The following is a 21607-nucleotide window of genomic DNA, read 5'->3' as shown; positions in this document are numbered from 1 at the left end:
CACCCAAGACCAGCACGGTGGTCGCAACCTATCACATCCAAGCTCCCACTACGCCGCACTTGGAGTCTTGTCCCTTGTCCCCTGTCCCTACCCTATGCCCTTGTCATCCTGGTCCTTGCTCCGCTAGCACGTGGTTAGGCGTCCGGCTGCCAAGGAGGTCTGCCTTACGGGCCCTGGCGCCCGCTGCTCTATCAACGTGGCACAGGGAACACTGCAGCTGCATCACACTTGGCTTGGCCAGGAGGTCCGCTGTTCGATATCACTGAGCGATTGGCAGGTGCTCTGGATTAGCAGGGATGGAGGGGGAAAAAGGCGGTGTCCCCGCACACAGAGATACCTTGGCACGCAGTAAGTGTTCCTTTCGTGCAGAACCAAGACTATCTGTGGCTCCTGTCCGCTTCCGCTGCGAGCAGGCCAGGGGTGGGATGTGTCTTGTCCTTTAACGGACTTTCGCCGATACAATATGTGCGGAAACCGCCAACAGGCATGCAGCAACACGTTCTCCTCGGGATGTGATCTATCTTGCTCCAGACCCTGGATTCGAGTCGTTGAGTCAGTGGTGCTGCACCTTAATCTCTGTCCCTTCTGATAGGAGGCATTGCGGGGTCCAAGCTCCAGGTGGATGGCCTTGCCAATGGCCGGGTAGGTTCGGTAAAAGCTTCGAGTGTCTGACTGGCTCTCCAAGTTCATTTGCACTGGTCTTTTTCAGGTGGTCCAAATTCAAATCTAAATGCATGTACGTAGTAGAAACTGAGTTGAGTCGCTTATCGCGCGCTAACGGAGAATGTGTTTGTCTGTAACTGTGAAAGAGCAAAAAGAATAATATCATAAGATCAACGGCAAGGGCGCACAAATAAGTTATAATCAAAAGTACGATATTTTCGGCTATTCTTGGAGTGTGAAGCTGGAGAAAAAGTTAGATACTCCCCACTGTAGGTTCCTCACAACTGGTTCTCTCTATATCTATGCGTAATACATTAACATCTCAAAAGTTATAAATATCCAAGTCCAGACTTCTTTGTTGTATAGACCGGACCGAGAGATCCTCCGAGATCACCGAATCGAGACCGCTGTGGCCAAAAACATAGCAGATCGACTTTCTCTGGCGGTGGCGGAGTCTTCCCCTCTCCCATGCTCTCTGCTCCTCACTTCTTCCCTTTCTATATCTTTTTGGGAGATCTCTTTCTGTGTGCTCCCCTTTCAGTAAGTACAACTTCGTGGCGTTAATGGTACCGCCTGCGTCGATGTGGATAAATACTCCCGTCCAAACCCCGTACATAATGACGCATTCCTCTACCCGCAAATCCACCACCTCCTCCCCTTGCTTTTTCTACCTCTCCAAACCTCCACATGCCATCTGGGTCTTGGTGGAGTTCAGCCCTGCTATCCCGCGCTTGCATTGCCTGTAAAAGAGGCTAACCCACTGCACAGGAGAGCTTCTCAGCCTGCCGCTTCGGAGCTCCAGCCCTCCACTTATCTTTGACCTTTCTCACCTTCTGACACCTCCTCTGTCTGCAGCCGCCATAAGTCGGATTGCTTGTTAGATATTTGACTCCATCTGATCATTTCACCGTTCCACTTGCAACGGTGATCGCTTCTACGCTTTCCTCCATCCGCATCCCTCCGACTTGGCTTGGGGTTGTCAAAATCACTGTTCGCAGATCCCACATCGGACCGTTTTGCAGAACATCCCCGTGCTTAATATACCAGTGAAGGAGCTTGGGCCAAGACATTCCAACACAAAAGGGGCTTTTCTCGGCGTAGCACTTTGAACATCCTTCGTTTGTGCAATTTTTCCAACCCAAGCTTGGCAGTCATCCAAGCCTTGCAATCATGGGTCAGTCACATTCCAAGGGCAACGCTTCAGGCGACCCTTTGCAGTCCTATCCATCCTTCTCCAAATCCGATACGAAGGAATCTCTTCGCTCCTTCCGCGGCTCAATCCGATCGAAAATCCCTGGCGCTCGGAGCTCTGACAGCCCTCGTGGTTCTACCACTGCCCTTTCTCGAACCGAAAGCCAGACCGACAAATCTGATGTTGGTTCAATTAAGTCGGCCAAGTCAGGGGGCAGCCGCCCTGGCTCCAATGCAGGTCTTCCCCAGACGCCTGGCTCCGAAGACGCCTCCCGACCCGGTTCTCCTCAACTCCCGCCGTCTCCTTCGCTTTCTACCAGTTTACAGAAAGGACATAAGGATGTGAATGCGATGCAGCAGAGCGGTGAGGTGGACCACGTGTCTGAAGGTCCTCCTTCTGGTGGCCCCCCGACCGGAGCCGCGCCAGCTGTTGGTGAATCGATTCTGATGAAGCGCGAGAACCAGCTGAACCCTATCCTGGACTTCATCTTGAATGCGCCTTTGGAGACCTCTGGCTCCCCCGGAATGGGCATGGGTGCCTTGAAGTCAATTGACTTGGACGACATGATCACGCGACTTCTGGATGCTGGATATTCTGCCAAGGTTACCAAGACCGTGTGCTTGAAGAACGCAGAGATTACTGCCATTTGCACAGCCGCCCGTGAGCTTTTCCTCTCCCAGCCTGCTTTGCTGGAGCTTTCTGCTCCTGTGAAGATTGTCGGTGATGTCCACGGCCAATATACCGATCTCATTCGGCTCTTCGAGATGTGTGGTTTCCCACCTGCTTCAAACTACCTCTTCCTGGGCGACTATGTCGACCGAGGCAAGCAGAGTCTGGAGACTATTCTTTTGCTACTGTGCTATAAGCTCAAGTACCCCGAGAACTTCTTCCTGCTTCGAGGAAACCACGAGTGCGCCAACGTCACGCGCGTATATGGATTCTATGACGAGTGCAAGCGCCGTTGCAACATCAAGGTTTGGAAGACCTTCATCGATACCTTCAACTGCCTTCCCATCGCTGCGATTGTGGCCGGCAAGATTTTCTGTGTTCACGGTGGCCTCTCACCCAGTCTCTCCCACATGGACGACATCCGAGGTATCGCTCGTCCCACCGATGTACCCGACTATGGCCTGTTGAATGATCTCCTGTGGAGTGATCCAGCAGACATGGAAGAAGATTGGGAGCCTAATGAACGAGGTGTCAGCTATTGCTTCGGAAAGAAGGTGATCATGAACTTTTTGCAACGCCATGACTTCGACCTAGTTTGTCGTGCACACATGGTGGTCGAAGATGGTTATGAGTTCTACCAGGACCGCATTCTAGTAACCGTTTTCTCAGCACCTAATGTGAGCTTCCTCATTTGTTTTTCAGGAACACAACTGACTTTTTTTTAGTATTGCGGTGAATTCGATAATTGGGGCGCGATCATGTCTGTCTCTGGTGAACTGCTTTGCAGTTTCGAACTTCTCAAACCGCTGGACTCAACCGCCCTGAAGAACCATATTAAGAAGGGTCGCAACAAGCGCAACAGCATGCTGAACAGCCCTGTAAGCAAGCCCCTCACCTTTTGCATCTCCTGCCAAGGGATCACCACTGCCTCGTGCGACCAGCCGAAGCCTCCCTATGGTTTCCCAGATGCACCCCGATGTTGTCCAGCTGCTAACGTATCACAGCCCGCCGCGGTATCAGCTCAAAGCTATTAAGCGTGACCATTATTATCTCTTCGAAATTGATCTCAACTCTTGCGATAAATGTCAACATCACTGTCATGGTCTCGACCCCGATCGCTGACCGGTAATGCAAACGACAACGATTTTCAGCCCAGCAGCAGCGTGACAACCTACACAACTTTTGAATTGGTTAAGCACACAAAGCTCTGCAACAACAGAAACAAGTCATGCACCATCTCCCGGACCCGATGGCCCCGGTATGGATGCCCAGCTGAGCTCGGCGCAGTCTAGAACCGGAACGGTTTGACCGCCCATCATATGGGAACATCTGGCAACAGAAAACGCGCCGAGCCAATCCCAATTTGCAGATTCGATGGACGCACTGGGATAAATAGGAGGAACGGCCGATCTAGGCCACTTCATGGTCGCCTAATCAGGCGCTAAGTCACGAGGGACACCAGATACACCTGGTTTTTCGGGGCTTTGCAATGGGTTCTAGTCAAGCTGGAACGCTAGCCCTTGGAAGCATCTATGATACAATACCGTCTCTTATCTACTATGGTCGTCTTCTGCATGTATCTCCGTACTCTCTTCTCTATCATCCCAACCAAATGGAGTTACTTGGGGATTCCCAAGCGTTCTACTCAAATGTTTTCGGTCCTACACGTAACCAGTACAATAATGCTAACGTTGAAATCTCATTTTTTGTGTGTAAACAAGGATTCTTGGATTCTTCTAGATAGGTCATAACCACCCATTAAAGGGGACTACATGCCAAGCTATCTCGCATACGCCAAGCCATTCCAAGTGTACACCGCTATTAGGTCACCTGGACTCTTGAATTATCAAAAGGCAAGTGTCATTAGCGAGAAGAAACCTTCAAACACAGCATGCTTATCGACTAAGCCAATGTTGTACGGTTTTGGACATCCCGGGACCCTTCCCGTGCCACGGCAGCCTACCCGCCAGTCTTCACGAGGCACCCGACACGTTCACAGAACCTATAGGGTTCGTTATCCCAAAGTAGAATTTGAACCCGGTAACAAGAAGTCCGATAATGAAAGGTCCAGCGGCAAATCTATGCAGGCGAATGCCCTATGATGAATAACTTTGTACCCTAATAGCAAAGCCAATAAAAAAGCATTCTAACTCTAACCAAGTCTAACCAAAGAGCAAACAACATCAAATCGACAGAAAAAGGCCAACACATCAAACCTCCTTCCGATCAACCCCAGCCCTCAATTCCCTCAACTCCCCAAACCCTTCAACCCCCCTCTCAACCCCCCTAACAGAAACCGGAACCCTAAACTTCGCCGAGAAAGGATTCGGATCAAAATCCTGATCCAAATTACCAAGCGTATGATTAACATCCCGATGCTTCGCCTCGTCCGCACGCACATACAACAAAAGCGACTGCATACACCGCTGCCCCTCAGGCATCGACCAATACTTCACAGCCATGGCTGGAGCCTGCAATTCCTTCCAAGCGGGTAGATGGCCGTTCTCGAAGTCCTGGATTGCCTTGGTGTATGTGATCACTGCTTCTTCTTCTAGATATCCCACGAATCGGTGGCAGATTTGCGGGGAGATTAGGTATGCTAAGGAGAAACCACTGAAGAAGATGCATTGCGCGCCTAGGACCATTAGGCGCATTAGGGGGCCTGGGGAGGCAAGTTTTAGGAAGGTTAGGAGGTGCATTCTTTCGTTGTAGGCTTCTTCGAGGAGGGTTTCGATCCTGGGTTTCGTTAGGTTTTGTTGGATTGTAGGTGGGTGTAGTGTAGGTGGTAGGTTTATAGGATAGGATAAGACATGATAGGGAAGGAAGTCTTACCATCCATTATCTCTTCTCATTCTTCGAATACTTTTCAAATGACGAAGCATTCCTGCTACCATACCCGGGACACCGGCGACACTTTCCAGGAAGATGAATCTTGTGATCCACTTCTCTTCCGTCATCACGTTGCTCTTCAAGAGGGTGTTGCTTGTTGTTGGTTGGGAGTGGTAGCCTGAAACTAGGTCCATACCCCAGCGTAAGAAACGTACGCTTATGAGCGCTGTTTTATCTTGCCAGGTGTGGGCTTGGCGGTGGGCGGTACGGACGGCGAGGATTTGTTCTTTTGAATAGCTGTTGAGAAGGGTATGTTAGATATTTATATGTTTGGTAGGTCACTTGATTGGACTTACATGGGGTGAGTCCATGAAGACTTTTGACTGACTTGTGTGTCTGTTGTATGATGTCGCTTGATAGATGCCAGAGCAGATATACCGGTGCCCCTGTATCGGCTTTGCCCAGCACATCGGACAAGACTTGGGGTTTGGATTGAGATGCATTGAGAACGAGTGGGCGCAAAGGAAAGGCGCACCATGCCAGTTTGAAGGCTCATGGTCATGGCTATGAAGCAATTTGAGAAAGAATGTGATTTAAGGAGATCGAAGTATAAAAGAGAACTATACAATGTTTTGATTTGGGATTGGACCAGAGAACGCAACCTTTTATCCCACAAGAGTTCTGCTTCCTACGATGCACAATGTAGACCGTGACTCAACACCCACCTTGTTGATTTCTGTTGAGAACGAGGTGTTCTCGGATATACAGTGTAAGCTTGATATTAGCGCTAACTGTAGTAGTGAAGCTGTGGCTGTAAGGAGAAGTTCACGCCCTGAAACCCTAATCGCCCCGATTTCATCCGACATGCAGAGCATCCCTCGGCCAGAGTAGTTCTGGGCATTTGGTGACTCATGGGGAATTGAACATTACAGCTTGTTTATATGATTTGAATTTAGCGAACAAGTCAAAGATGATTATGGTCTATACTTCTGTCTGGATTGATGTGACTCTTGTGACTGTGGTGCTGTCATGACCTTATGTTCAAGTTGCCTTTCATGAGACTGTTTGCAGCAGGGAAAGGTCAACAATATTGCCGGAGATTACTTGTGTTGTTTATTTGCTATTGAGTAATTGTCTGGAGTTAGGTAGGTGATACCGACCTGGTGCTATGTCAAGTGTTCTAGGGCATCAACTCCATAGGTCTTGGACGCACGTCCTCACCTGCTTTTCCACGCATCTGAAGAACTTCGATAACATAATGTGATAACCTTTTGTAAATCCAGATGATTATGCCAAACATCATTCGTCTTAACGATCTAAATGTTATCGGTAAGCAAACCGTTGATAGCACAAGAAACCCCGCCACCGGCAACTCTCCCGTGCAAGCAACCCACGATCGAATTCTCTGGAACACCAATTAAAAAGCAGATTTCAAGCGGGCATCTGGGATCAATTGCCATCTCTGTAGAGCGCATGTTCAGCACGAACGACTATTAACCCCGCATGTTGGAGTATGTCTGTTATCAGAGATATCGGACGCCTGCCCGAGATGCTACTTGATACGGTGCGAGGGGTATAGATCAAAAGGATAAAGAAGCTGGCTCAGTCTCTAGGCCTGGCACGAGCAATATCTCGGTTTCAAGTATTCATCTCAAGAAATGGGTGCCTTGTTTCCTGGAAAGCCTCTCACGGCTCTTACGAGATGCACCCTACCAACGAACAATGTGTCGATGCAACTGCGTTTGACTTCAACCCTGCAAGCACAAGCACATGCGGCACACACACAGTCCAAAGCAGTCCCTAATGCTTCCTCGTCACCTCTTTCCGCTTTACCAGCCCGTGTCTTGCTCAGATCGTTGCTGGTTTCCACAGTATCATCGAAGAGATACTTCCTCATCCCCGCCCTTTCTGTTATGTCCTTCCTCTCTAAGCCTAACCGAATCTGGCTCTTTGATGTGGATCGGAATCCTCTATTGCATAAAATATTGAAGAAGACGTTCTACGATCAATTCTGTGCTGGAGAGAATAGCGCCGAAGTCAAATCCACAATGCAGGAAATAAAAGATATGGGCTTCCGCGGCGTGATCATGACATACGCCAAAGAAACTGTGTTTGATCATAAAACAAATTCTCAGCATGGGCTGGGGTTTGCGGCTTCGAAAAGTGAGCATGGAGATGTCTCCATCGATGCTCCGGTCCTGCAGTGTCCCAGCATCGAATCTTGGCGGGAAGGAACAGTCAAGACAGTTGATATGCTGGAGGGAGAAGATTATCTCGCAGTTAAGTATGTTGATATCTCACTTTCGGGTGACATGATGACTGACGCTTTATAGATTGACTGGTGCCGGGACCAAGGTCACTGAAGCCTTCGCCGCCGGAGAATTGCCACCACAACAGATGATAGACGCACTGGACGAAATCTGTACCAAGTGCAAAGCCAAGAACGTTCGTGTCGTCGTCGACGCCGAGTCCCAGCATTTCCAAAAGGGCATCCATCGTATTACCTTGGATCTCATGCGCAAATATAACCGCGACGGATATGCTTCCATTTACAACACTTACCAAGCATACCTGAAGAGCACACCAGCAAGGCTCATGAAAGACCTTGCTTCAGCCAAAGAAGAGGGGTTCACGCTCGGCCTCAAGGTTGTGAGAGGTGCATACATGGCCTCTGATGAACGGTCCTTGATCCACGATACAAAAGCAGAAACGGATAACGCATATAACACAATTGCCCATGGGGCATTGGTAAAGAATATTGGAGAATTCGGCGACAAGGGAAGCCAACCTTTCCCATCAGTGAACCTCTTCCTCGCAAGTCATAATAAAGAGAGTGTGGTGACTGCCCACGAGCTCCATAAGCAGCGTGTCACTGCGGGTCTACCCACTATCCCCGTGCGCTTTGCTCAACTTCATGGCATGTCTGATGAGGTTAGCTTCTCTTTGCTTCAGATGAAGGATGGCGATGGAACACCTGAGGTTTATAAGTGCTCGACTTGGGGTGGTCTTGGTGAATGTATGGCATATCTTCTTCGCCGGGCAATTGAGAACCGTGATGCTGTTTTGCGGACGGATAGTGAGTACCAGGCGTTGAAGTCGGAGACTTTCCGGAGATTCAAGTCTGTGTTTTCTCTTTCCTCTAGGTAAATTGATGATTGATTTATTGAATAAAGAATTTACGATCAGTCAAATGTCATTGAGGTTCCAGAGTGCGAGAGAGAGAGAGTGCGTGTGTCTGTGAGAGAGAGAAAGAGAGAGAGGAAACATATGGTAAATTAGGCACTGCGTATAAAGCAAAACACAAGTCGTAATTACGCCGAGGCTCGCTCATTTGTCAATAAATCTCCCGAAATCCTTCAACCATTTAGGCAAGCTTGATCGAAGGAACATCTTGCCTTCTATAATCAAACAGAGCCTCAGAATAAGAGCGAATTGGAGAAAGGATTCCGACTGTATAAAAAACTCGCCCCAAGAAAATATCAGCTAGCCACTACGACCATTTCCTACTATCGGAAGCACTCGAGTTCCTCTCCAAATTGAAGAGATCCACGAAAGAAGAGTTCAAATCTGTGGGGGCTCTCAGCCCTTCATATGACTGCTTTGATAAGGAGCCTCCGGTTAACACGCCCTTGACTCAGATCGCCTGTACTTTCAAGATCGGCAATCTCGTGAATGAGACATCGACATTTGGGGATCCGGTCTTTGCGGCGGATCACTTCGTTGCGATGATAGATAAGTATAAGAAGAAGTGGTAGTATTGACCTTTCTTCTGATTGTGGCAGCATTTCAGCTGGAGCAGGGGTTTCTTCAAGGTTACTTATCGCTCTCACAGGATAGGAGCAATGGAAGGGTAAATAGTGAATGTGATGCATTACAGATGAATAGATGACAATAGTATACGTATGATTCATAGATGTGTTTTTTTAAATGTATTAGATCGCGAGTGACTATTCTTCATCAGACCCTAGATCCTCCTCATGAATAGGGAATGTCAAAAGAGCAGCAATACCACCCAAACCCTCAAGACGCTTTCCACTTTCATGATCGGAGCTGAGAATCCGCACGTCGCCGCCCTCTACATCCCGCACACGGTCCACAAGTGTAACCCAGCGCTTACGCTCAGCGATATCTTGTGACCGGAACAAGCGATTTGAAATAATGAGCACACCACCACCGCGGCCGACTGCACCCTGATCGACTGCATTTTCGACCTCGCGGGGGCCGTACGTGGCTTTGCTGGTCTCCTTGCGTAGTTGCTCCAGGAAATCGTCCATCAACTTGGTTTCACGGGCGTACTTGGTGTCGGCGAGAAGTGACTTGACTGCAGGTGATTGTAAAACCTCCGATAGCGAGTTCGTATATCCCGAAGCAGAGTGCACAACCACGAGGCTAGGTAGGAGTCTTTTTAGACCGGGTGTTGTCGTCGTCGCCTCGGACTGGATGTACTTTTGGAAGCCTGATGCGACAAATCCGGGCGATGCCAGTAGAACAGGACGCACCGCCTCGTTGTTGGAGCCCGAAGTGACGCTGGTATTGAACTCCATTTGGCGAAGGAGCGTTTCGAGTGTAACTTTGAAGAACTTGTTCATTCCCTGTTTTGAATTTCACAATATCAGTATCCCATTCGATCCCAAATGCCAAGATAGCCCACTCACCTTATCATGGTCACCTCCACCCTGCCGTTTCCGCGGCACAGACATCTCAACCTTTTGCTTCATTATCGTTTGAAATTGGCCAATAAAGCAAATATGTGCCAGTCCCTCCTGCATGACCACCGCAATAGCCTCTGCGCGTCGTTTCCCTCCTTCGTCCACTGCATCCTTGAGCGACTCGATGGCAATACTATCCCAGCCAGCACCCCCTCCATCTGATCCAGCCTCCTTCTCTAATGTGAAATTGCGGTTCAATTCTAGATCGAGGGTATGGTACTGGCCAATTTTCGTGTGTTGTGTTTCGTTCATAATTTGCCCCGAAACATGTAGTTGGGAGCTCTGCGGATCGAAGTCGAGGTTCTTCACGCGAATCACAAGGTTGAGATGGACACGCGCCGAGCGTGTCGATCCGGTGGCATCTTGTTCCGTTGTAACTTTTCGGATAGTGCTAGCGCGGAGAATATCTCCTGGTCGAATCAAGTTGTATGCATGCCACTATCATAAAGGTATTTTAGCCGACTGCGGGGTTCATGCTGGAACTGTAGACCAATATACCATGTCTTCAGGCTCGTCTGGACACAGCGTGACTTCGCCTGAGCCCTTGTGCTCAATTCTGTTCTTGATACAGCGCATTATGGCCGTCTGAGGATGTGCTTGTCGGTGGAGAATTGGTAGGTAAGATGCGACAGAAGATGTGTTGACGATCTTGTTACTGAGATGCCGTCATATAATGGTGCAAAATGCCGCTACTTGGAGTGTTGCTGCGGATTGTCAATCATGCAAGGAAGCTCTAGAAGCTGTTCAATGACGAAAAGAACGTGAATCTCTGGAAGTTTATGCAAAACGGGATCGTTGACTGTGTTGAACTTGGACTATTCAACCCCACCACATGATACTGCCTCTGCCGACCGCCCTGCAAGCTAGCGGCCATCCTGCAAACATGTCATGCATTTATTGAGGCTAAGTAAGACATTTTTTTTGTTGCGTTCATTCAATGCTGTATAAGATAATGCAGCAGAAGCCCCGATATCGGCGAATAAAGAATCGGACAATTCTATGCTATGATGTCATCAACTCTTGTTGTTGAAGCCCTAATCAGATCAATTGGAGCAAGCTTGACGACAAACTATCTCCATAAAACTGCTATCTTATTGTCTCGTTAATGATTGGATGTCAGCTAACATAGACCCTTATGCAATCCCAAAATTGAACACTTCCTTTCCCGGCGATGCCCAATCTGTATCTCCAAATCTCTCAATGCCCCACGTCGCTTTGATAGGCCATTGATCAGCCTATTCGGGGTACCCTCGCAAGGCCCCCACTTGCCTTGTCAACCGCTGGAAGCTTCGGCGAAGACTGAAGAGCGGAAATTTGGGGACCGAGGTGGTCCGCGGATGTGAGTTCATCATTTAAACTTGTCCTATCCGCTCTTTCTTTGGACAGTTTTTATTCTTCGACTTATGAACATTCGCAACATGGCGCTTTCACTTCAGTCTACCTACAAGTTGGTCTCAGGCTACGAGATCCCCGTCGTGGGATTCGGAGTGAGTACAGCCGCCCTTGAGAAGTCCAAATTGGATCATTAACACAGTTTCTGCAGGTTTACCAAACGTATGATTGCCATTGTATAGCATATGCGCCACAGAAATTAACTCCTATTCGAACAGGCCACCCGATGTTACCGAGAAGGTAACTATCAAGGCAATTGAGCTCGGGTACCGCCATGTAAGGAATCATCGAGCTTCACATACCAAGATATCCCCTATTGACCATCAGCATATAGGTCGACAGCGCCAAGTACTACGAAAACGAGGCAGAGAGTGCCAATGCCATCCGCAACTCTGGACTCGAGCGCTCGAAGATCTTCTACACCAGCAAGGTGCCTGCGAACTGCATGGGATACGAGAAATCAAAGAAGGCCATTGAGGAAAGCATTGCTGATGCAAACCTCGGCTACATTGACCTGTATGGATTTCCTTGCCCCCTCCATATAACCCAGGGCGACATACTAAGATCACCTTGAATAGGATGTTGATCCACGCTCCCTATGGCGGCAAGGAGGGCCGCCTCGGCACATGGCGCGCACTCGTTGAGGCCCAGAAGGCTGGTCACATCCGGTCCCTCGGTGTGTCCAACTTCGGTATTCCGCAACTCGAGGAATTAGAGGAGTACATTAAGAACGGAGGAGGTGGTCAAATCACCGTCGGTCAATACGAGATTCACCCGTGGTGCCCGCGTGACGATATCGCGGAGTGGCTGCAGAAGCGTAACATCATTGTCGAGGCATACTCTCCCCTGGTGCAGGCAACCCGCATGAATGAGCCTGTTCTGCAGAACCTGGCAAAGAAGCACGGTAAGAGCGCGGCTCAGATTCTCGTTCGCTGGAGTGTGCAAAAGGTATGTGGTGTTCCTTGCTATCTTGGAGTAGGTCATTAATCTGTGCATTAGGGATACGTGCCCCTTCCCAAGTCAGTGACCGAGTCTCGCATCCTGGAGAACTCGCAGGTTTTCGATTTCACTCTGTCCGATGGGGATATGGCCAGTCTGAAGCTCGACTCGTATGCGCCGGTGTGCTGGGATCCTGTCCGGGACTGCAAGATCTAGATGACGTCATCAAGCCAAATCCAACGCTGTTTGAACTGCTTGGGATCAGGTTGCATCAGAGAACTGTAGACGATCATATAGACAGACAATAGATGAAAGGCTTTAGATCGCGCCCAATTAGGCAGTTTGTTGACTCCCGGTCGGCACAACGTAACACCGCCAACCACAACCGCGAACACAGACCGTCGACAACATCTTCAACCTCAACCTCCAACCCCCCATGACCGAACAGGCAGTAGGCAGTCGCTGCGACGGTTGCCCCCATCATGCCGGATGAGCCGCGCCGCGTCATTTTGGAGAAATCCAAGACAGTGCGACGCCGGTACCAGCGCAGCAACCAACGCTTCAAATTTACCGCCTCCCAGGTTGAACGAATAGATCGCGAGGAGGAACGGGAGAAGAAAGCGAAGCAGCTGCGTGAAAGGGAAAAGAAACGCATCGCCAATAAGAAACGAAAAGCCGAGCAAGAGGCGCGCGCCCGCGAGGAGCGGAAGCGTCGCGGTATCCCCGATCCAAATGCCCGTGTTCCGTCCAGCCAGCCGCTACTTTCGATGTTCCTTGGAGCTAAGCAACCGTCGCCTGCACCACCCAAACCTGAAACTACAACTACGGAGACGGAGACGGAATTGGGTAGCGACGGAGGGGATACGGAGCCTGACAGCGCCGCTGGAGATACGGAAGATGATTCAGATGCATTTGATGACCTGGATGAGGAGTTGGAAAATGACTTGTCTGAACTTCAAGGTCCTGATAACTCCGAGGTCCAGGATGCAGGCATCTCGGAGGACACTGAAGGTCATGAAACCGGAGAGGATATCAATCCCGTCAAGGACGACGATGAATTCTCCGACTGCTCGGCATTTGATGACGAAGATGTTCTGAAAGAAGTTGAAGTCATTGCTGCAACACCACCTGTTAACGACGAGACGAAAACCCCATCCATATCAAAACAACATTCCTTTTTACAAGCTCCGCCGGTGCCCACACTAGATTCCTCTTTTGGTGATTCTTTTCAATTCGATGCCTCGGATTTTCTCGAAGCCGAAGCAGCTGTCATTACACAAACGAATAATGACGGAACGAATGATCATTCTCCGCCCAAGCAATCCGCATCCCTACAGCCTCCAGAAGAGCCGCGCAAAATGCCCTCATTGGTGGCTTCGGAATCCTTCCGGGATGATGATGCCGATTTCCTTGACACACACGGACACCTTCTTGGAGAGTACAATTAGACACAATACACACACGTTGGACATGGAAGCTTTGGAATAATCCGCAGAAAAGCTTGGCATGGGGCTGCACAGATCGGCTGCGGTCCGACGGTCGGGTGCTATCCGCCCCAGTTCGGATGCTTGAATTCGGGAGTTACAAGGATGAAGTAGCCTGCACTAGTTTCGCAGAGCTGCAGTGCTCCGATGGCCCGTTTCTGGAAGATTTTAGCTGTATAGCCATACCATAGTCTGATCGGGAATGACGTTACGCTTATCAGTTTTATAGATCTGCCCTCCCACTTCTTCCTCTCCATCCTCAAACATCCCATTACCCCTTCATACACCCTCTCCTTTCCTTTCCTTTACCCCAATAACCCATCCAATTTATCCAAAATGCCATTCGTCCAAGCCAACAGCCACCGCCTCAACTACGCAGACTCCCACCCCGCAGGCCCGCCAACCCCAACCGGACTAACCTTCATCTTCGTCCACGGCCTAGGCTCCTCGCAAAACTACTACTATCCCGTAATCCCACATCTGACAGACTCCCACCGCTGCATCACAATCGACACATACGGCGCCGCCCGCTCCCCCTACACCAATGGCGCAGTCTCAATCCCGGACATCGCAGAGGATGTCATCGGCGTGCTGGATACACTAAGAGTCCGCAAGGCCGTGGCCGTCGGCCATTCTATGGGCGGGATTGTGGTCACAGAGCTGGGCGCGCGGTATCCGGATCGTATGCAGGGCATTGTGGCTATTGGCCCCACGCATCCGTCGGATATGTTGGTTACGGTTATGAATAAGAGATCGGAGACTGTTCTCGAATGTGAGTTCTCCTTCTCCTTCTCCTTCTCCTTCTCCTTCTCCTTTTCCTTTTTTATGTTTGTTATCTCATGTTACAAATGCTCACATATCTCGTTCCTGTCCAGCCGGAATGGAATCAATGGCCAATACGATCCCCTTCGGAGCAGTTGGCTCGCGCAGCACCCCGCTCCAGAAGGCTTTCATTCGGGAATTGATCTCCGGCCAGGATCCTAAGGGGTATGCGGCGCTTTGTCGGGCTATTGCTAGTGCGAAGCCTGCTGATTATGCGGCTGTTAAGGCGCCTTTCTTGCTTATTGCGGGCGAGGAGGATAAATCTGCTTCTATGGAGGGATGTCGGCATATCTTTGATCGGGTTTCTAGTGTGAAGAAGTCTTTGGAGGTTTTGAAGGGGGTTGGTCATTGGCATTGTATTGAGGCTGCTGATGAGGTTGGCGCTTTGATTGCTAAGTTTGCGGCGGTTGCGAGGACTTGATGGTTGATTGTTAGTACAATATCTAGAATTGAATGACGTGTATGCCAATATACAAATGCAAAATTTGTGCAGACTTCGGTCTTTTAAAAAAAAGCTTGGTTTAGTCTAGGATCTAAAGTTAAAAAGATAGTCCTTCGATGTCAAGAGGAGGTACTTGGTTCAGTGGTGCAATTATCCAGAGGAAGGATTCAGCGTAGATGACCTTAAAAAATTTGATTGGATTCAATATGTGCAGAGAACGTTATCGTTATTAACATGAAATCAGAAAATGCCACTATGATGTTTTGCCTCGCTCATACGCCGTTAGTGCTAGCCTCATCCTTCACCAGCTTAACATCATAGTTAAGCTCAAGAGAAGCCTCGGGATCATTCTCGCGCGGTACGAAGTCCACAATCAGCGAATCCTTAACGGCAAAGACAGAGTCATTGTCCAGGTACTTATCCTTGCGGTCGAAGATCTGGGTGGTGAGGGGACGGTAGCCTTCACAAGTAGCCTGTTGTATATATTAGCATCTTTCCAAACATCACATCAAAACAGAATTATAGTCCAAACTTACAAGAATATGAATATGAGCAGGACGGAAGGGGTGACGATCCATCAACTCAAGGAGCTTCCCAGCAGGACCATCATCGGGTACAGGGTAGGGAGTCGGGCGCAGGCAGTAGAACCAGTACCGACCCTCCTCATCCGTCTTAAACTTGCCGCGCAGATTGAACTCAACCTGCTCGGAATCCTGCTGCTCGTAAAGTCCGTTGGTGGAAGCTTGCCACACCTCAACTGAGGCACCGACAAGCGGCTTCTTGGTCTGGAAGTCCATCACGCGACCCTGCATGAACGCCATCTCAGCATCAGCAGGCTTAGTCTTGACGATATCCTCGCCATTCTGGCGCCAGGGTGTATCGGCACGGAAGAACGGGCCCAGGATAGCTGTGGCAGTGGGCGCATCCTTAGCTTCTTCGGCGAGTTTGAAGGTGATTTCATCGACGAGACTGTTGCGCAAAGGAGATATGTTAGGAATCCCGCTTTCTTCTTTCTTGGCCACATGCTTTCGCAGGAGATATCTTGAGCTTACGATTCAAGTCCGAACACGTCGCACACTAATTGTCCCTCATTGCGCTTATCGTCGCTCATCTGTCCGGCCCAATTGAGCATCTTTACACCGGCCATCCACTCGTCAACGGTGAGCTCCTCCTCGCGCGCATAGTCGTGCATGTGGCGAATCAGGCCGGTCATGAGCTGTCGCATTCGCGGCGAGGTCTTGGGGCCCATCGCGTCGATGACCCTGTCAGTGAAGGTGGGGTCGAAGCGGTGCGTCGCCATGTTTGCGCGTAGGTCACAAGAGTGGTGGTAAGTGGTGAGGGTGAGGGCGAAGTAGAGTTAGAAAGAGGACTTGAAAGGAAAGGAGGGCGTCAATAAGAAATAGCATTCGGCTTTAGCTGATATGCAACCCCATATTATATATGCACCTTGATCCGACGGGAGTTTGGCCTCCGTGAACCAATTGCCTCACGCGTCGCTCACGGAAAAGGTGGGTGGCTCGGTGTACCGGACGTGCCCCATGATCTGACCAAAACCATGGCGCTTATTTGAGGATGACCCCGCAAATCCACGGTGTTGGTGGCATGATTGGGCTTGGGGGGCGTCGGATGTGAAGGTCGGTTGGCGCTTCGGATCGGCTGGCAGATACACTTCCGATCTCCCCGCAGTCGGATACGGTTATATACGAAACAATGTATAGAAGCAATGGGATAGTTATACTTGGTGAAAAGGGAAATAATTCCGGGTGATGTATTTACCTACAGATCTGTAACGGGCTAGACTATTGTCCACAACTGTAGACTATTGTTGAATATCTTCATATGCAGTTCATCGCCGACCCTTGGGGTTCCCCTTCTTGGTAAGGTGCTCCGGAAGCTCTTGCAGGACCTGCCCGCGTTCCCAAAGCTTACCCAGGCCGACCTTACGCTCCGCAACAACATCAAAGAAGTCAAGGGACACGAACTTGGCAGGCTCGCCCTTCTCACCCTCCTTCGGGACGGGGATGCCCTCACTAAGAATGACACCATTCTCACTGCGCCAGAAGGGAACACCCGCAGCTAGCGCCTTCCGAATATCAACATAGATCAAGACCTGCGCGTCGCGTCGCATGCCCGAGATGACATGTGCCTCGCCGCTTGCCGGCTTGGCCTGCACCGCGTCCTTATCCTGGGCCAGGACGGCTTCTAGTGATGGCCCAGTCGCAAAGTGGACGTGGTTCCGGCCCATGCAGCGTAGACCACCGGATTGTAGAATTACCGGCCAGGTCGAGTGGAACGTGCCGTGGACAACGGTATCGGGTAGCTTTGTTTCATCGGCCAAGGAGAGCGGTTCGAGGAAGGATGCAGCGTCGACAGTCTTGATACTGTGGCCTTGTGTCGCGCGGATTAAGAAGTGCGACGGGTCGGTGTCATTCACGGCCAAAGCTTGGTCGGTAGCGGTTTGCTGAGCGTCGCTCGTGGCGGGCGCAGACTCCAAGACGGTTGTCGAGGGCTGGTCTTCACTTGCGACCTTCGCGGCCTCATGCTCTGCATTAGGCCCTGTTACTGGCACTGTTGTTGCTTGGGTTGTAGATTCGGTGGTTTGGGCGGATGGGATGTGGAGGAGAGCGAAACGCTTTTTGTCGGACGAGTCGACGGCATGTAGGATCTCGGGGAAGGTGACTTTGAGAGACTTAAGTTTCCTCCATTCCAGCTTGATGACGGTGAGTATATTGCAGTGTTATAATCCGTGGGGTTATAAAGCATACCACGTCTGTTACGCTGGCGTAGCCCTGCTCGTTCATCTTCAGTCCTTCCTTCTCGGCGGCATGGCGGAGGAGTAAGCTCAAAGCTTTGGAAACCTGCACATCACGGCTTTGTCCTTGGCCCTGACTACGAGGTCTTCTGTCCTTGCCTGGCATGATGTCTTGAAGGTGAGGGGTGTGCGGGGAGAAGCAAAAAAGTCGGGAATAAGTTTGAGGTGGGGCGATATGGGATGCGGCTCTGGCAATCTGCAACCCAAGTACTTAATTGCATAGTAGGCACTACTCATAACTCGGAAATGACTCACAGGTCATGAGAATTCAATGATACATTACCCTATGGACAGGATACATTTCATATCGGGGTCCTCTTTTGGAATAACATCGGAGATAAAAAGTGGGGGACGTTCACATTGACCTCAACAGATGTATACAGTAACATATAGTATCTCCGTTATTCTAATATCAAAGGAGTAAAGGGTATATATATACAATCGCAGAAAAGAGCAAGCCACATCTAGTCCATGGACTGAGGTGCACAAAGACCATCACCGATCACAGATGCAACTACATTCTGCAACGGGACAGACCTTATGCCGCTTGAACCATTCGCTGGCATGATGTGCATGGAATCCATGATTACAATGGATACAGAAAACCACAAACCGCTTCATCACTTCATCACCTGTGGGCTTTCGGGAGGCCGCTTCTGCATCAGCAGCGATGCTGGCGCGAGACATCGGATCTGGCGAGCCTAGCCATAAGGTACAGACTCCACATCGTGGCATATGCCGACCACAGCGTGGGCATACAGTTCCAGTCATGGTCGTGGGAGCCAGTGGATTGCCGATAGTAGGGTGGACGGTCTCGCCTTTTGTAGTTGGGGAGACCTGGGAGGAAGCATCATGTTGGGTGAGAGGGCTGGTACAGTAATTGCAGGTCAGGCTGACCTGTTGCGGCGGCGTAGGCATAAGCTTTTCCCCGTCCACGGTCACAGCAAAGCGACGGGATCCCACATCGAATCGGGCTCGCTCGAGTTGCATTTTCCACGAGTTGATCTGGCGTCGGTAGGTTTCACGCCAGGCTTCAAACTGGACAGTTTGTTTCTCGTTGCTGATAAGCCGCGGCACAGTGTGGCTCATTGCTAGCACCGGAGTTTGAACATCATTGAATTTTCCAATATATGACTGGAACAGGCCCATGGCGAGATGGCCCAATCCTGTGAGAACAACACCTTCGATGTCACCTTGCCACATAGCCTCATCCGTGGCATCTTTCAAATATTCAGTTAGCTCGTCATCTGGAAGCCAGCGTAGCGCGACCTCCACACGATATCTCAAAGGCAGCGTGGTCTCCTTGATGACGGCATTCCAGTCGCCTTTGCTCACAAGAGCAAGAATGGCTCGAGCATAAGGATCAGTAAGCTCCGTAGCGATTTCCGCGCAGGTCTCTTCCCAATCTGTGCCATTGTCTCCTTTGGCAGCACCGGCGATTGCCATCGCCAGCAATTTATGAGCTTGAGTAGGCTGGTTGCTCCGAAGCCCAAGGTAAGCCAACTTGGGCTCGTCTTGGAAGACGGCCAACGCAGCGGCCTTGGTATGTTGCCCTTCGCCAGATAGTTTCTTCACCGACTCTTCCAATTTGCGGTAACTCTGGGCTGCGCCACAGAGGCGAAGACATAGTCGGCGATGAGCAGGGAAGTCAGTGTCGCAGCCCTTGGTCTCGGGAAGATCCAGTTTCTCAGCTAAAGATGTTATTGCTGCCGAAACACTTTTCGGGTCATCGGGATTAGTGCTGATGCAGCGTCTCTCCAAGCCTTGACCTATTTCCAGTCAGCTGCAAAGAACTATCAACAAATAGTTTTGTAAACGAACCTATATCGTTGGTCCAAACATTGCTCACGCCTAGATAATTCAAATCCAAGCCATTGACTACCATTGCCGTTCCCGAGGAGTCGGCGCGAGCACCTAAATATGCATTAGACATGTATTTGACTTCCAAATGAACCAAGTAACTCACGTTCAATCCAACTCCACAGGTCTTGCAGAGCTGGATCCTCAGAAACTACCTTTCGGTTCCGAGCCTCATCAAAAAGATAGCCCTCTCCACACCGAGACTGATTGACAGCGTTCAGAGTGAGTGCTTCCTTTGCAGTAAGCGGAACGCCCATAGTTCCCAAAGCCATAGCACGTTCTCGGCTTTCCCGGCTCGGAACAGGGTCGGGTTCAATAACCTTTGGCGCGAAAAGTTGACCATTCGGTTTTGCCTCATGCCCGTGTGAGCTTGAGCAGACGCGTGATCGGATGTTTTCAACCAGCTCTGAGATCGGTGAAATATGCTCAGAGAGAGGATGGATTGATCTCACTTCCAAGTCGTGCGATGATATACCACAAGCCAGTACACTTTGCGGCGACATATCAACCGGTGCACAGGGTAGTGGTGGGGTGATAATCTGAGGCTGCCCACGGCCATCGAGTGCGATAGCGCTTGGTTGGGCAGATAGACTAATATTCATGGAATCAAACGACACAACCCGGTCTTTCTCCTTGCAACCGCGAGTGGGATGATCAAAGGGAACGCATACGTCTCGCACGCGTTTGGTGTACATTGATTCCGGGTAATTCCTGGAATAGCCCTGACCGAGAGTGTCATCTATGGAAGAGCGGTATTCCTCCAGCAAATAGTCTTTGGCAATTTCATAGTGCTTGAAGTGCCCGGTGCTGGAGAGTGCAGCCAGACTGCCTCGGTTGGTTTTAGAGAAACGCAAGCTCCAAATGGAAGCTTTCGGGTGGAACACATTCTTGAATTGAAGCGCAGCTGTTGCTGGGCCTGAGTCTGGCGCACTGGCAGAAGATCCCAAAGATGGTGAGGCCAGCCGGGAGCCAACGCGACGATCCCACACACAAATGGTGCTTTCATTGGAAGGCACGCAAGATGCTATATAGTTCTCATCCAGCCAGTCAATGGCCAAATTATGAACACACCGAGTGGGAAATTGTATTGATGGAGCTCCCAGTCCCTCTATCACACGCATTAGCAAATTTGGAACATGTGAATGAAAGCCAAGGAGAACAAACCTCTAAGATCGTAAATCCTAAGAAACTGTCCTTTGACACCAGTCACAAGGGTGTCAGGCTGATCTCTGAAGAACTTGATACTTGTGATGGGCTCGGAGCTAGCAAGCTTTCTTAATGGTTCAGTGAACGCTTTACTCCCACCAGCTAGACTGAGCCGTTGGTTGACATCCCAGATGTTCAAGCAAAAGTCGTTCCGGACGCGATCGAGACCCGATGCCACAAGTCCATGCGCACTAAATGCAACTGCATTACAGTATCGCTGGTTGCGGACTGGGAAGGAAAGCGACTCCTTGCTATCACCATCGAGGCGTAGGATAGTGGCTTCTCCGGACGACTGGCCCACGGCGATCAGGTTCTCATTGGAGGTAGACCAGTCAAACGCGCGAAAACCAGGGACATTAGTTAGGGTAGAGAGCAGTTCATGTCGAAGGTTCTTGCCATCAAACCCGGTCACTCTGCATAGACGAAACGACTTCCCCGTGACGTCGACGGACAGGAAGCGTTGATCGGTAGCCGACGAGGTCGGGGACCAGCGAATGGCAGACTCCATGCTGGTCCTAGTAGTCAAGCTTCAGACAGCGTTGCATAAATAAATAATCCGCAGAGACAAATAAGCAAGCGAGCAATAAG

The 21607-nt window shown here is 50.2% G+C and overlaps 10 protein-coding genes across 10 annotated transcripts; 5 read left to right on the top strand and 5 right to left on the bottom strand.

The window, feature by feature from the left end:
• Positions 1–1833: 1833 nt before the first annotated feature.
• phzA (putative serine/threonine protein phosphatase) lies at positions 1834–3558 on the top strand (the record flags this gene model as incomplete). The annotated part of the gene is made up of 3 exons (XM_022626767.1): positions 1834–3201; positions 3250–3402; positions 3529–3558. The coding sequence occupies 3 exons, from the start codon at positions 1834–1836 to the stop codon at positions 3556–3558; spliced, it is 1551 nt and encodes a 516-aa protein (XP_022493863.1).
• A 1176-nt stretch (positions 3559–4734) lies between these two features.
• Positions 4735–5915, bottom strand: PENARI_c001G03680 (alternative oxidase; the record flags this gene model as incomplete). The annotated part of the gene is made up of 3 exons (XM_022626416.1): positions 4735–5260; positions 5357–5650; positions 5710–5915. The coding sequence occupies 3 exons, from the start codon at positions 5913–5915 to the stop codon at positions 4735–4737; spliced, it is 1026 nt and encodes a 341-aa protein (XP_022493491.1).
• Positions 5916–6866: 951 nt separating this feature from the next.
• Positions 6867–8500, top strand: PENARI_c001G02872 (proline dehydrogenase family protein; the record flags this gene model as incomplete). The annotated part of the gene is made up of 3 exons (XM_022626342.1): positions 6867–6917; positions 6967–7637; positions 7687–8500. The coding sequence occupies 3 exons, from the start codon at positions 6867–6869 to the stop codon at positions 8498–8500; spliced, it is 1536 nt and encodes a 511-aa protein (XP_022493064.1).
• Positions 8501–9300: 800 nt separating this feature from the next.
• Positions 9301–10638, bottom strand: PENARI_c001G08902 (putative translation factor pelota; the record flags this gene model as incomplete). Its single annotated transcript, XM_022626829.1, has 3 exons — positions 9301–9945; positions 10009–10500; positions 10561–10638. 3 exons carry the CDS (start codon positions 10636–10638, stop codon positions 9301–9303), a joined length of 1215 nt encoding a protein of 404 aa, XP_022493199.1.
• An 842-nt stretch (positions 10639–11480) lies between these two features.
• Positions 11481–12609, top strand: PENARI_c001G09747 (aldo/keto reductase family protein; the record flags this gene model as incomplete). The annotated part of the gene is made up of 6 exons (XM_022626897.1): positions 11481–11549; positions 11606–11616; positions 11673–11730; positions 11789–11970; positions 12033–12402; positions 12454–12609. 6 exons carry the CDS (start codon positions 11481–11483, stop codon positions 12607–12609), a joined length of 846 nt encoding a protein of 281 aa, XP_022493234.1.
• A 266-nt stretch (positions 12610–12875) lies between these two features.
• PENARI_c001G04356 (uncharacterized protein) lies at positions 12876–13841 on the top strand (the record flags this gene model as incomplete). The annotated part of the gene is made up of 1 exon (XM_022626459.1): positions 12876–13841. One exon carries the CDS (start codon positions 12876–12878, stop codon positions 13839–13841), a length of 966 nt encoding a protein of 321 aa, XP_022493387.1.
• Positions 13842–14213: 372 nt separating this feature from the next.
• On the top strand, positions 14214–15120 carry PENARI_c001G11740 (alpha/beta fold hydrolase; the record flags this gene model as incomplete). Its single annotated transcript, XM_022627051.1, has 2 exons — positions 14214–14649; positions 14753–15120. 2 exons carry the CDS (start codon positions 14214–14216, stop codon positions 15118–15120), a joined length of 804 nt encoding a protein of 267 aa, XP_022493947.1.
• Positions 15121–15413: 293 nt separating this feature from the next.
• On the bottom strand, positions 15414–16441 carry PENARI_c001G01704 (intradiol ring-cleavage dioxygenase; the record flags this gene model as incomplete). Its single annotated transcript, XM_022626248.1, has 3 exons — positions 15414–15614; positions 15678–16110; positions 16194–16441. 3 exons carry the CDS (start codon positions 16439–16441, stop codon positions 15414–15416), a joined length of 882 nt encoding a protein of 293 aa, XP_022493569.1.
• Positions 16442–16987: 546 nt separating this feature from the next.
• PENARI_c001G04863 (tRNA 2'-phosphotransferase) lies at positions 16988–18059 on the bottom strand (the record flags this gene model as incomplete). Its single annotated transcript, XM_022626495.1, has 2 exons — positions 16988–17851; positions 17907–18059. 2 exons carry the CDS (start codon positions 18057–18059, stop codon positions 16988–16990), a joined length of 1017 nt encoding a protein of 338 aa, XP_022494031.1.
• Positions 18060–18573: 514 nt separating this feature from the next.
• PENARI_c001G00856 (uncharacterized protein) lies at positions 18574–21527 on the bottom strand (the record flags this gene model as incomplete). The annotated part of the gene is made up of 5 exons (XM_022626190.1): positions 18574–18654; positions 18713–19722; positions 19775–19867; positions 19920–20921; positions 20978–21527. 5 exons carry the CDS (start codon positions 21525–21527, stop codon positions 18574–18576), a joined length of 2736 nt encoding a protein of 911 aa, XP_022493674.1.
• Positions 21528–21607: the final 80 nt, after the last annotated feature.

The sequence above is a fragment of the Penicillium arizonense genome (assembly GCF_001773325.1).
Source record: "Penicillium arizonense strain CBS 141311 chromosome Unknown PENARI_contig001, whole genome shotgun sequence".
NCBI lineage: Eukaryota > Fungi > Ascomycota > Eurotiomycetes > Eurotiales > Aspergillaceae > Penicillium > Penicillium arizonense.
Note: the sequence above shows the minus strand (reverse complement) of the source record. Positions and strands in the feature narration are given on the sequence as shown.